The 14,059-nt window shown below is 34.3% G+C and overlaps 1 protein-coding gene across 2 annotated transcripts in view; it reads left to right on the top strand.

The window, feature by feature from the left end:
* Nucleotides 1-12,849, top strand: part of LOC136040888 (R3H domain-containing protein 1-like) — a 105,699-nt gene extending 92,850 nt beyond the window's left edge. For both annotated transcript variants that reach the window (XM_065725299.1, XM_065725298.1), the window contains exons 12-14: nucleotides 2,951-3,149; nucleotides 9,965-10,186; nucleotides 12,326-12,849. In XM_065725299.1, coding sequence (XP_065581371.1) covers nucleotides 2,951-3,149; nucleotides 9,965-10,186; nucleotides 12,326-12,570 — 666 coding nt within the window. In that variant the 3' untranslated portion in view covers nucleotides 12,571-12,849. The remainder of the gene's footprint in view (nucleotides 1-2,950; nucleotides 3,150-9,964; nucleotides 10,187-12,325) is intronic.
* The last annotated feature ends 1,210 nt before the right edge of the window (nucleotides 12,850-14,059 follow it).

Raw genomic sequence — 14,059 nt, 5'->3', positions numbered from 1 at the left:
ACAAGTCCTCTGGACTTGCAGCCGAACGGTGAAACGGTTTACTAAAATCAATAAGTTGAGGTCATCAAGCCATGGCTCATTGTAGAAAATTCCAAGACAGATAGTCCGAGTGAGTGAGAGGTGAATCTGGCATAAGTCCTTATTAGAAATGTATAAAAATGATGTCAGATCATTTGTTGATAGATGAGTCTATGCATCATCCGTCCATGCGTCATTCCTAGGGCAGAACTAAGGTAGATAGTCATAGAACTGAGGAATGAAAGAATTGTAGTGCTTCTGGGTTGATGCGTGACGGAAAATTTCCACTAGACTTTTAAGCAAAATCTGGGATTGAATTAAAATCAATTAGATGCGGGCATCAAGCCATGGCTAATTGTTACAAAAGCCAAGACAGATACTCCCTGTGAGTGAGAGGCAAATCTGGAATAAGTCCTTATTAGGGTTGTATAAGAATAATGTCAGTCCATTTGTTGATAAATAAGTCATCCTTCCATGTGTCATTCCTATGGCAGGACTTAAGGTAAGATAGTCATAGTACTAAGGGATGAAAGAATAATTGGGCTCTTAAAGGTGGGGCATGGATGACCCCAAGTTCCCTCTAAGAGAAGTGTTGATATAAGCACTTATTCCCATGAATATTATGATGCAAGTGGTTACACTATGCCTATGTTATAGATGCTGTCTTGTAAAGTTCAATACTATATCATAAATTCTATTAGTCCAATTTTAAATCAAATTAAATGGTTTTCTTTCGTTTTTTAACAATTACCCAGATGCTCAAACAAGGGTGTAAGCCTTGTGTCTTTTATGGCTATACTTTCTTATGTATCTTTCTAGCTTTTTAATAGCATTTAAATGTGACGCCATTCATATGAAAAATGGTTTTTTCTTTAATTAAGGCTCTAAAATATAGAAAGCCGAGTGTCCACATCTAGCCCGTGACTCAATAAAATATTACGATGCCCCACCGGTGGGATCTGTGCACCGCGTTGAGAATCTGTGCACCACGTTGAGGGTCTAGACAACAACCTTCTTTTTAGAAACCCTACTCTTAAGCTGGATGCGACATTAAACAGTGTGAAAATTAAGTGCAAATGCACCTAATAGTCGGTAAAATGGACAGATGGCTCAGCAATTAAAGAAAAAGCACATTATATTTTAAAGTATCAATTTAAGACGTCTGATATAGCGGTTACGCTTCGAATTTTAATTGTGTTTCTTGTCACAGATAAATAGGCCTGCAACGTAAAAAGTCCCGATAACGAGGTGATTTCATTCGTTTATCTTTTCGTCGATTTACAGGATATAACATTATAGCCGGTCAGCAGAACTATACACAGGCTAATTCTCTATAAAGGATTAAATGAAATAAACGGACAATTGCTCTCTACAAATACAATTGTATCCAAGGTTGCCACATGAAAAAAATTGGAAGTGATTGTCATCCCTAAAATAGTGATTTGTGACCTATATAAGTTAACTTATATCATCAAACTCTCAAAAACATAAACAGAAAGGAAGTTAGGGTTTTTTGGTTCAGGATTTCCTCTGATGCTCCAATAAAGTCCAAATTTGCTTCTGTTACCCCCGTATTTATCGTACAGTTGGCCTGTTAATTTTTTCTTCGCCCCCCTTGTCATGTGGGCCTCCCTTTTGGAATATGTGTTTAAGGCGCAGTACCTAAATTCATAAAATCTGCAAAAAGATTTACCAATCCATTTTAGAGACCTCCCCCCTGAGTCCAAGATCCAAGAATTTCACTTCATCGAGCTCATCACAGATGATATAGATAAAAATAGAGAAGAAACTTGAAAACACCATAATGGTCCACAAACCACGATCTTAAATCAATACTCAAATTTTAATGTAGTGTAGCGCTAGCTCTGTCTTCTTGATAGCAAATATTTAAAGTTTTGAGTAGATGGGACTTAAGGACCAAAACCATCCCAAAGTGATATTTGGTGGATTAAGCCTCCAAAACTAAAAACCTTTAAGGGCTCACTTCGCGGGCTCTTTTAGTGGCCCTAGCTTCACTTAGAAAAGATTTTAAGCTGACGGATTTTTGAAGCGCATTGATTCTATTATATATATATATATATATATATATATATATATATATATATATATATATATATATATATATATATATATATATATATATATATATATATATATATATATATATATATATATATAGATATAGGCTTCTTTGCTTATACAGAGCGTTTTCTGCAGATTCAACCCTAAGGAACTGGGATATTTTGCCGAATCATTAGTCATTATTACACCTAAGCCCTGATTGAAAGGCCAGCAATGGCACCTTAAAGGCTCCTTCAGCTTAGGATGGTGCCCATACGAAGTAGAGGCCATCAAAAAAATAGACGAAACGGTCTTATTGCTGGACAAAAGGTCTCGTCAAGTGGACTGTTTTACATAAGGCAGACATCATTGGAAGGGGAAAAAAAACTACAGACGTAAACACGCGATTATTATTTAATCATCGAATTATTTGATCTTCTCTTTAAATAATTATATATGATCATGTTAAGGGTGGCTATTTAAATCATCAATTAAATTTCTAACTTGTCAAGATATTCAAAGATAAATTTACGTATTTTGCTTTTAGAGGCTTTGTCTGGTGCCATTTTTTTTACTTCTGGGGCTTACAATTACGCCTAAAGACTAGAAATCTAGGAAAAACCAAACAAAGTAGAGATATAAGATGAAATTCAGTAAAATTTATTCATGAACAACAACCCAGAGGAAAAAAGTTAGAAAATCCACAAAGTTTGCCACCCTGAATGAGCCTGGCTGTAATATGGGTAGCTTAAAGCGGTTGTCATATGCACACTCCGTGTGTTCAATTTGTCAATCTCTTACGAGAAAAAAATATGTCAAAATAGAACCAAAAGACGTTTTTAACCAACTTATAATTAATTTTCTTTTTAAGCATCAAGGTGGTACATTTGTAGCAGTCCCCACTGTTCCAATTGCCTCAAACAACCCATCTGTTCGACTGATTGATCCAACGACAGGCTTCTCATCCGGATATGCATTTGTTATTCCTGGGGTGCAAAAAATTAGACAGAACTCTGCGTCAGGCTATGTAACTTTTGGTGAAGATAAACCCTTTGGAGCTATTCAACAAGGTATAAAAAGTATTTATTTGAAGCAACATCATGGCAGCCTTAGAGGGAGATGGTGGGTATCGTCCCCTCATTTAAAGCAACAAAAGGCATATAAAGTACACAATTTGTCATATTATGTATTAAGATTGCTAAATTATGTAAAAAATGACCTTATGCAGAACTTTTTACCCCATTCCCCCAAAAACATCTCTCCATACTAGCTTAAGGGATTACAGCTGCCAATTAGGGATTTGTCTGTGATAGCTCCAGATTTACCTATATTCAAATATATCAGTATTAAATAAGCACAAAATCTATGCATCCCCTAATCTTTTTTTGGCGAGATCATTCTAATTTTAGTTGTAATATTCCTTTTAAGTTGTTGGCTCTAACTCCACAGCCCAGCTGGTGCCTCTTCAGGTTATAAGGTTTCAAGCCAAGACCTTATCCACGGGGGTATTACGTGGTTGGAGCCCCAACTCCACGAGAGTTTTGTCCTACTGTAAACAATTTTTTGATACGTTTTGTAAAGATTTTCGTAAACCCCATCCCCTCAAAAAGATCCTCTCCTCTGAACTAAAATCTTGGATACGCCATTGTTTCACGCTAAATCTTTCGATATAATGTGTCATTTTTGAAGTTTGTAAGACCTAAGGATCTTCAAACCCAAATCCTCCGTTAATTTCTCATAATTTTTTGTTAAAGATTCTGTAGTTTCCTTTCATTTTTATATGATGAGCATAATTTTTGACAAATCCACCTACCCTTTCCTTCTTTGGACTCTGAGATCCTGCATGTGTATCTTCTGGAATACATTTTTTATTCAGATTATCCTCTATTATCAATCTGGCCTACACATTTATGGGCTAAATTTTGATAAACTATGTCTCTTTTTTACAAGAATATTTACCCCGCCCAAAAAGTTATTTGAATGAATTAAAAAAAGGTGATTAAAATATAAACATAAAAACTATCCTACAGATACATTTACAAGACCAAGTTAATTTTAGTTCTTAGACATATAGCAAAGACAATCAGAAATAAAGCAACGATTTCAACTTCTTGGATATTTTATTACGCTTAATTGTTTTAAAAAAGAAAATATTTTCTGTAACTCTGAAATACCCCGCCGTCACGAAAAATGTTGCATTAATTTGACTTAAATTAATAAATAATTAAATTAAACTAAGATTTTTAGATGTTTTAATGAAAACCACTATAAAAGGTAAAAGAAAACACGAAGTGCAGCCTCAGGATGTTGACTCCAAAATATGCAAGTAGCTCATATAAAACAGAGATTTTATGGATATTTTTAAATAGATTAATTTAAAAAACTTTTTCTCAAAACAAGTTTTTCAAAGAAAAGCAAAGAGCTCCATTCAGCCAAAAACGAGCATAAATGAATTCAAATAATCTTCCAAACATAAAACTACACCAAACCGCTACCAATTAATAAATGAAGCTCAAAACAAACAGGAATTACAGTAAATAGTAGTCAAATTCAAAAAGAGCAAAAATTATGCTTAGGACTGATAACCCCATTCCTTGTTAAGACCAGAACATAATTCGTGCTTGACTGAAAAAAAAAAGACAAAACAAATAACCGTGGATTGTTAGTGTGATTGACATATACTGATATTTACTCCTTAAAGTTTTGATATTTTTTATTTATGAAAAAATTGAAAATATTTAAAAAGTATTTTGTTTTCAGTGGAGCATAAATAATTGGAGCCCTTCAGAAAATGTTGAGGGGAGCGTTGAATTAACTCAAAACAAGTTATATGTATACGGATTGTCAAAACGGTGTAACATAGGAACAACTGAGTATATTAATTTGGAAAATTCAGGAGATGACAAGGGAGATGATGAGAAAGGCAATATTTTCATGTTATAGTACAACTACCAACACGACTACTACAACACTACTCCACTTACAGTATTGAAGAGAAATTTGATTTAAATCAAAAGACGCTCTGTGCATGCGAATTGTCAAAATAATATATCTCAAGAATCGGTTTGGGTTTTAAGTTGGAACTTTCAGTAAATGCTTAATGGGGAAGATCGTCTCACCGAAAGGAAATATAAGTACATTATTGCTAATTTTACAATTACTGTTACATTTACTACTACTACTTCTACTAAAAATACTTTTATTGCAACTACTTGTAAAGCTAAAAGCATTGAGATGAAAATTTCAAGAAGTATTGATCATACAGGTTATCAAATGGACTTATCAGCAATGTCAAAGCAATGGCTAATTGTATCCAGTTGAAATTTCTAGGACTTGATAAGATTTTAAAATTATAAAATTTTGAAAACTACATACAGATTATTTTTTTGCAAACATATTTTAATTTTGTTGTTATTTTTGGGATGTACGGAAGAGATTATATTTGATTATATATTTTTATACAAATAAAGATTACACTTGATGGCATATCAGGAGCCTCACATTGTGAAATATATTTGATTTTACGGGAATATCTTCTTTGTCTGTGGTAAACAATATCATTGATAAAAGGAGAGAGGTATCAGTTCCCAAAAAGAACTGATTCTTTTTCGGTTCGTTTCTGGTAAAGAATATCCCATTCCTTTTGTCAATACTACAATTAACCGTCTCAATTAATAATTAAACATTAATACAATAATACAATTAACAATTTCAATTGAATGCATTTCGGGAAAAGAGGATGTCAGGGGGGGCTAGCTGCTCTCCATTATGTTTGACTCTTAAAAGGGACCTGGAACTACACATTTCCAATCAAATGAGGCTCCTCTAAAGCTCCACGACCATCCCTTCCATAAGGCCTTATATGCCTCTGGGGAATAACTTACAACCCCTAACCCCAGACTCTGGGGAATTCTATCCACCTCAAAGGCATTTCTATATGATATTTGGACTATTTTTGAACAAATGGCTGCCTCAAATTTCTATTGGATCCATTGGGGAGGGAGAACTACTACTGGGGATGGCTCCCCCAATAACTCTGACTCTTAAAAAGGACACTAGAACATCTGGTATCCCAGCCCTCTCCGGAGATTCTAAACAACAAATAGCCATCGCAAAATTTCTATCAGATTTATTTCGGGAAAACATGTTGTGTTTGTGTGGGAGGGGGGGCTGTCATTTGCCCTCCGATCACTTTGAATCGTAAAAAGGGCACTAGAACTTTTGATTACTAATTTAACGAGTCCCCTAAGAAGTTCATAAGACCACACTTTCTATAAAAATGTTACGTGCGCCCAGGGCGTAACTTAAAGCCCTTGCCCTGAGTGCTGTTGGGGGCGGGGGGTTTCATCCTCAAAGACCTAATTTTTGGACCTTTTAACGATGCTGAACAAAATGGGGATCTCAGAATTTTGATTGGATATGCTTGGGGAAATGGTAAGCGTGGGAGAGGGGTTGGTTGCCCTCCAATCACTTTCGACTATCAAAAAAGTGCACTAGTCCTTTCAGTTTTCAATCGAATGAGCCTTTTTTGAAGTTCCTGCGGCACCTTCTTCGATACAACGTGATCTGTTCTAAAAAAAAAAAAAAAAAAAAGACAAGCAAAGAAACAATTAAATAACACATTGTGCCCACGTTGCTCTTTACTTAGGCAGCGGTATTCCGGTGCCTGTGCAAACAATAATTGTGTTACATTTTTTGTTAAAGTCAGTTTCGTACTAGGATTACTAAATCTGTGTGACTGAAGGGCCCCAAGCGAGGTTCTTGGGTTCCTGCCTCCTCCATCATTCCATCACTCCAGCTTTGCGCGTACATACATGGTGTAACACTCTACTTAACATTAGTCATTGATAATTTAGAGAATGGTTCTGAAGGAATAAATCTCCAAAATTAAAAATAGTTAAAATGATAGTTTGGACGACCTAAATCAAAACGCAATAAGTACATATTTCAAAAGTGGAATACCACTTTCCCCAACATTTGCATTTAGGGGTTTCTGAAATTTTGATTACAAATCTGGCGTTAATACTACAATGCTGAAGCCCAAAATCAAAGCAAAAATTCAGTGCAGGTTTCACAAATAGTGTTTTATTTTTTTCCAAAAACTAGTAATAATGAATTTCAAAAGTCTTAAATTACAAATCAGAGACTAATTTTGCAATCCGAAAGTCTAAAATCAATCTGTGGTAGTTCTTTTCACGACTATTACTACTACTACTGCTTATAAACTCATTACAGCACCAAGCCGATTGGGGCCAACACAACTACGCATACTCCATCTTGATCCGAATCTATTCAAAGCCTCCCCCTTTACACCCTCTAAGAAGTTCCTATTTCCCTTAAATCTTTTCTTACGACCTTCTCTTATCCCATTCAGGAACGACCTTCTTTTCGTTTGGTCCTAGACGGTTGGTCGACAAGACTATTTTTAGCAATCTTTCATTCTTCATCCGAAGAAAGTGTTCTAAACTTCTCAACTTTTCCCTCATTATATCCCTAGGAAGTGGGATTGAACCGTATTTTTTATACAGCTTACTATTTGAAATACGGTCAGTCAATTGGGTACCCAAAAGAATCCGTAGGCAATTTCTCTGGAAAACCTCTAGTAAATCCTCCTTCGGAACCATAGACGCTAAACACCTTCGGAAGCATAACTTTTGAACCCATCGCTTTAGAGCCACACTTGACCACTGTCATCAGTGTAGCTTCTAATATCGAAATCTTGGTTCAAACACTTGTCTTCCTATTCTACTTAACTTTTTTCAACTATGAAGAAATCACACTGAACCTTGGCTATACTTTTAACATCTTTAAGGCACCCACTATTTTTGCTGACAATACTATCAACGTAAGTGAAGCTATCCACTTGATTGATCTTTTTGTTACCCACCGTCACCTTTACATTTTCAGTTATTCCTAGCTTAGCGCCTTAGTCTTCTTATCCTTAATTTTTAAATCAATCCTAGCATTCTGAACTCACAAAACCTCTAAAAGTTCATTTATTTTGCTCACTCTTTCATCTAAGTTGAAGAAACTGTATCTTCCGCATTTGATTCCGAGGTCTCACATTACCTTTCCTGTACTCCTTAAGACAAAGTCCATCAAAATGATCCGTATGTATGGGGATAGGACACAACCCTGCTTATTTCCTGATTTAATACAAAACCTTTTTTCAACCTCTTCCGAACTTTTGTCAACTGTGAAAGCACACCCTGGGCCTTTGTTATTCTGGTTTTAACATATTTAGTGAATCCACCGTCTTTTAAAATACTACCTAGGTAAGTGGAGCTGTCCACTTGATTGACCTTCTCATTACAACATCATCTCTTCGCCGCCACTTATCTTGTCTTAACGACTTAGTGTTCTTAACATTCATTGTAAAACCTATTCTTGCACCCTGAACTCCCAAAACCACTAAACATCATTTTTTTTTTTATATATATATATATATATATATATATATATATATATATATATATTCATCTAGAATGCTTCAATCAATAGGAAAATCTCCATTTGAAAGTTCTACTTCCCCATCTGACTACGTGTTGTCCCATTGCCTTTGCTGTCCTCCTTAGAGCAACGTCTATCAAAATTATCCGTGTAAATGGAGATAGAACGCAACCCTGCTCAAATTCTTATTACGAATTCATCTACTAACTTTATTTCCTACCTTAATCGCAGCAATATTATTCTCTTACGTAGCACTAATCACTTTATTGTAATGATCTCTTAAACCATACAAGGATAAGAACTTCTCTAAAGCTCTTATATCGGCTAAATCAAAAGTTTCCTCATAATGTATAAAACCGAGGACTAAAGGGGTCTGATGAATCACCCGCCTCTCAATTATTAATGCAAGAGTGAAAATTTGGTTCACCCATCCTCTACTCTTTCCTAAAACTACACGATTCTTCCCTGAAAACTTTATTTGCAGCATCTTTTAGTCTAAAAAAGATCATCATACTAAGTTATTTGCTTCCTACAGAAATCAGGCTAATGTCACTTTGATTACCACACTCACTCTTATCATCTTTTTTACGGAAGTGCCTAATTAGAGTTTTCCTACAATCACTATGTACTTTCCCCTTTTCAAAAATCATTATTTTGAAACTGCTTCACGACTGTTTCACTTAAAACTGTTTTCACGACAGCTTCTACCTAGTTCCTACTAGTAATAAATACTATTGCTAATAAAACTTATTAGCCGACAATAGGCTGCTACTATTACTATATACTAAAAATATGTCAATTAAAGAGAAAGGGGGATTTAATTGAAAAGAATTTTGCTATAAAAAACAAGAGTTGATATTATATTTAAAACGAACAGAAGTTAGACTTATAAATGCATTACAACCTAAATGAGCAGAGATGACTGTGAAAGAGGAAAATCAACTATAAACAAACAAAGAATAAAATGAGCGAAAAATCCAAACAAAAAAAAAACACATTAATTAGCACAAGTAAGAGCACAGAATAAAAAATAAACTATAAGAAAACTCTAAACTAAATCTGATCCATTATAGATTTTGAATTCACTATTGATCTTCATAGAAAAACTTAGTTCTTCAAATATTTAATCAATGGTGAATTACGTCATTCACAGCCAATACGATTTTTAATGTTAAATATTTTCAAAATAGTAAATTATATTATCCTAAATCTACGAAGGAGGGGGGGATAAAATACTTATTTTTACCCCTGTTCCGCCCATTGTAGATACCTCTTAAGTTTGTTCCCTAGGAAAATTTCTGAAGCCACCTCACAAGCTGAAACACAGTCATAATTATGTTCGCAATAGCATTTTATTCATTCTAATGTTTGTTTTTGTTGTTTTTTTAAATTTTGTATTTTTTATCACTGCGATCTTACCTAATTTCTCTTGTAGTTGGTGTGACTCCTCAAGGAGGAATGTTTTGTTTTTCTGCACCACCTAATGATGGCATGCCACAGCAACCGCAAGTCGTTTTTCCAACTTATTCAACACCTGTTCAGGGGCATGAACAACCAGATCAGCAATACCTTCATTCGGAAGGACCCTCTCAAAGACCTGTTCAACTCCCTGTTCATGGAGCAACTGTCCATTCGCCGGGTGGATATATTTTTCCAGGTGCTCATTTTAAAAATCGGCTCTAAGGTTGTATGAAAACAATAAGAAAAACGATGAAATAAAATAAATGTAGCTGCCACATTTTTCATATAGAATTTCTCCTAACTTGGAATACATTTAATGAATTTTTACTCTTGGAAGTAGCTATAGCTTACTAGATTGGCTTGTGATCTTTATCCCGACATACGGACGGCCTAGACTGTGGTTCTTAAAAAGAGATTCACGGTCTGCATATCACAACAGAATGATTTCAGTGGGACCTTAAGAATTATTGCATATTTTATTACTTAAATAATTAATTTTATGTTATGCTTCCAACTACATCAAGTAAGTTATCTTGGGAGGCATTGTAGCATATGATCAGTAAGTGTATATTAAATTCTTTTTATTACCATTATAATTATTATTACTTTTTACTTAAGCACCACAATTATTTTTAAAACAGTCTATATTAATGAAACTGGACTTAAAATCTATGACAATAATTATTAGGGGATAAGACAATAAATATACTTTTTGGCTACAAATCGATCGCCGAAAAGCCCAGTCTTTGGCCATGTTTCATCTTGCATCATTAATGCTTGACCTACTAATCTTAATTTTCCTTCCATCATAGCCTTGGAATGTGGGATCCAACCAAATGTTTCGTATAGCTTATTATTTACTATATAGTTCCAAGGACGTATTAGGGATTTTTTCGGGGGGAGGGGGGTATCTTTTCGAGGAGTTCTACAAAAAAAAAATTTACCAAGCACATCAAAAATGTGTATACATTTTTGTTACTTTTTTTACGAGTCAGGCAAAGCGTTTCAGAGACTTAACAACTGTCATTACCATAGCTTCCAATATTTTAATTTTATTTTACAGACTTATATTCTTTCAAACTTTTTTCAGCTGTATAAAATGGACCTGCGACTTTTTTGTTTTACTTTTTACGTCTTTATTTCATCCACCATGACCTAACCACTAAGATATTTCTAGGGGCACCCTGAATAACAGCTTCCAACAGATTATATAGCAGTTCATAGGTAAAGCAATATAATTTGCGTGATGCACCGTACACATAGAAGCTTTTCACTAAACAAAAAAGTGGTTTTTACGAGAAGGCAAAGCGTTTCAGATCTATACTTGACAGCTGTCATTACCATAGCTTTCAATATTTTAGTTTTATTTTACCGACTTGTATTCTTTCAAACTTTTTCAGTCGTAGAAAATGGACCTGCGGCTTTTTTGTTTTACTTTTTACGTCTTTATTTCATCCACCATGACCTAACCACTGAGATATTTCTAGGAGCACCTTGAATAACAGCTTCCAACAGATTATATAGCAGTTCATAGGTAAAGCAATATAATTTGCGTGATGTACCGTACACATAGAAGCTTTTCACTAAACAAAAAGTGGTTTTTACGAGAAGGCAAAGCGTTTCAGATCTATACTTGACAGCTGTCATTACCATAGCTTTCAATATTTTAGTTTTATTTTACCGACTTGTATTCTTTCAAACTTTTTTCAGTCGTAGAAAATGGACCTGCGACTTTTTTTTTACTTTTTACACCTTCATTGCATTCACCTTAACCTAACTACCGAGATATTTCTATAGGTACCCTGAATAACATCTTTCAACAGATTATATAACAGTTCATAGGTATAGCAATATAATTTTTGTGATATACCGTACACATAGAAGCTTTTCACTAAACAAAAAAGTGTTTTTTACGAGTCAGGCAAAGCGTTTCAGAGTTATACTTGACAGCTGTCGTTACCATAGCTTCAAATATTTTAGTTTTATTTCACAGATTTATATTCTTTCAAATTTTTTTCAGCTGTAGAAAATGGACCTGCGACTTTTTTGTTCTACTTTTTACGCCTTCATTGCATCCACCATAACCTAACCACAGAGATATTTCTAGAGGCACCCAGAATAATATCTTTCAACAGATTATATAGCAGTTCATAGGTAAAACAATATAATTTGTGTGATGTTCCGTACACATAGAAGCTTTTCACTAAACAAAAAGCGGGAAGTTTACGGTTAGGCACAGCTGAAGTCTCAATAAATCATATCAACAAAATGATGAGCTCAAATATATTTTCAAAACTCTTTAAGATAAGTATGGTAACAAAATTCAATTTTACAGGTAATCACGGGATTGTAGCTGCTAATCCATTCATACGTTCAACTGCTGCACAATTTAGACCTGTGATTCACCACCTTGTTCGGCCTCGTGTGCCTCAAAGCGTAAGCTATCATATGCCAGGGAGTAACGGCTTCTATTACCAATCGCCTTCATACATTGGATCTCAATATAGAAATAAAAGACCAGTTAAACAAGATACAACTGAAGCGAAACAAGAACATGACAATCCTGATTCCCCTAGTTGAGAAATACTATTTAACAGTTCATAAATTAGAATACTTGCACCAGTCTAGTCATCTTCCTTTTTATTTTGTTACCTACTTGAGGAACCGTGCTCGTAAATTTTGCTGTGAAATTTTGAGTGAAAAAAATTGTAATAGTTAGAAGTACTCTTAGTTCATTCTTAATTCTGTCAATGACCTAGCTTTCGTTCTAAATCTTCCGAAATTTCTGGAAAGTGAGAATCTGTTTTAAACTTGTCAATTATCTTGTAAAGACGGAAATAAATCAGAGATTTATGCTTATTTTTATAATAGGACTTCAATCTACAAAAAGATTAGGTGTACTTAACGAAAAGTAGATAGCATATGCAAAAAGGCTACTATTTCTTGTTTTACCGCAGGGTTCTATGCTTATTCAAACCTTTGCTAAACAGCTTTGGATAAAGAACTTTACTTAAAAAAAGATTTTTCTATTGGCCTCAAGCAGTAACTCAATGATTTTTAAAACGAACCTTTTTAAATGAAAAAAATGCAAAATAAGAACTGAAGAAGAAATCGTAATAGACTTTAAAATGATAATCTATCACTACAAAAAAAAATCAAAAGGTATATGTGACCATCAAAAGATGAAAATCAGAGGTTTAGAGGAGAGAAGAGGCATAGAGAAGTTAAAAACGAATAAACTTCAGCCAACAGGTCTATAGACTGTAATTTTGAGAAATTCTAGTCCAAATCTGGACCTCGATTTTGGAAAGCTCAACTCAGACTACAATTCCTAGTAAACTATATTAAGTCCTACTCTATTTAACGATAAAAACTTCAACCGATAGAGCTATAGACTACCTTCTGTTACCGACGTTTCTTTTTCGTAGAGGCTTGGTTCCAACATTTGAACCACATCTTAAAAAATCCCAAATTCCAAATAAACAATGTCATCTCCCACTCTAAATAAGAAAAACCTAGGATTATAGGCTTGCTTACCCCTGCATTTTTACATGGCAATAAATAATTAATATAATCAATATTTCACTGTCCTCTTCTATGAAGAATCTTAACAAATTGCGGTGGACAAATATGATTGTTCAGTATGCTTCACGGAATTAAATGTAAGCGTAAAATATGTGAGATCCTTAGCAGCTAATAACATGCCTTTTCCTGTAATTCCTTAGTCTAAAGCCCGTTTCTCATTTTACAAAAATATATTAAATGATTTTCACAAAATTTATAAATACAAAAAGTTCTAAATATATCGGTAACATTATTAGCCTGTCAGGTATAACCTGCCTTTCCAAAAAGTGAGCTACAATTAATTTTCTTAATGGTTCCTTTTGGCAACCTTTCTGGTAAAACTATTGCTTTTATGAGCCTCTTTACCCTACGGAAATTCCTTATAGTTCTATATAAATCTACCAAACATTATGTTTTAAATAAACTAGCCTGTTGTATGCAACTTTAGCTGTTAATCAGGACTTAACGAGCCAATTATTGGTCTATAAAATGCTTGAATGCTTCA

Source organism: Artemia franciscana, chromosome 21 (genome assembly GCF_032884065.1).
Source record: "Artemia franciscana chromosome 21, ASM3288406v1, whole genome shotgun sequence".
NCBI lineage: Eukaryota > Metazoa > Arthropoda > Branchiopoda > Anostraca > Artemiidae > Artemia > Artemia franciscana.
This window is presented reverse-complemented; position numbering and strand designations above follow the sequence as displayed.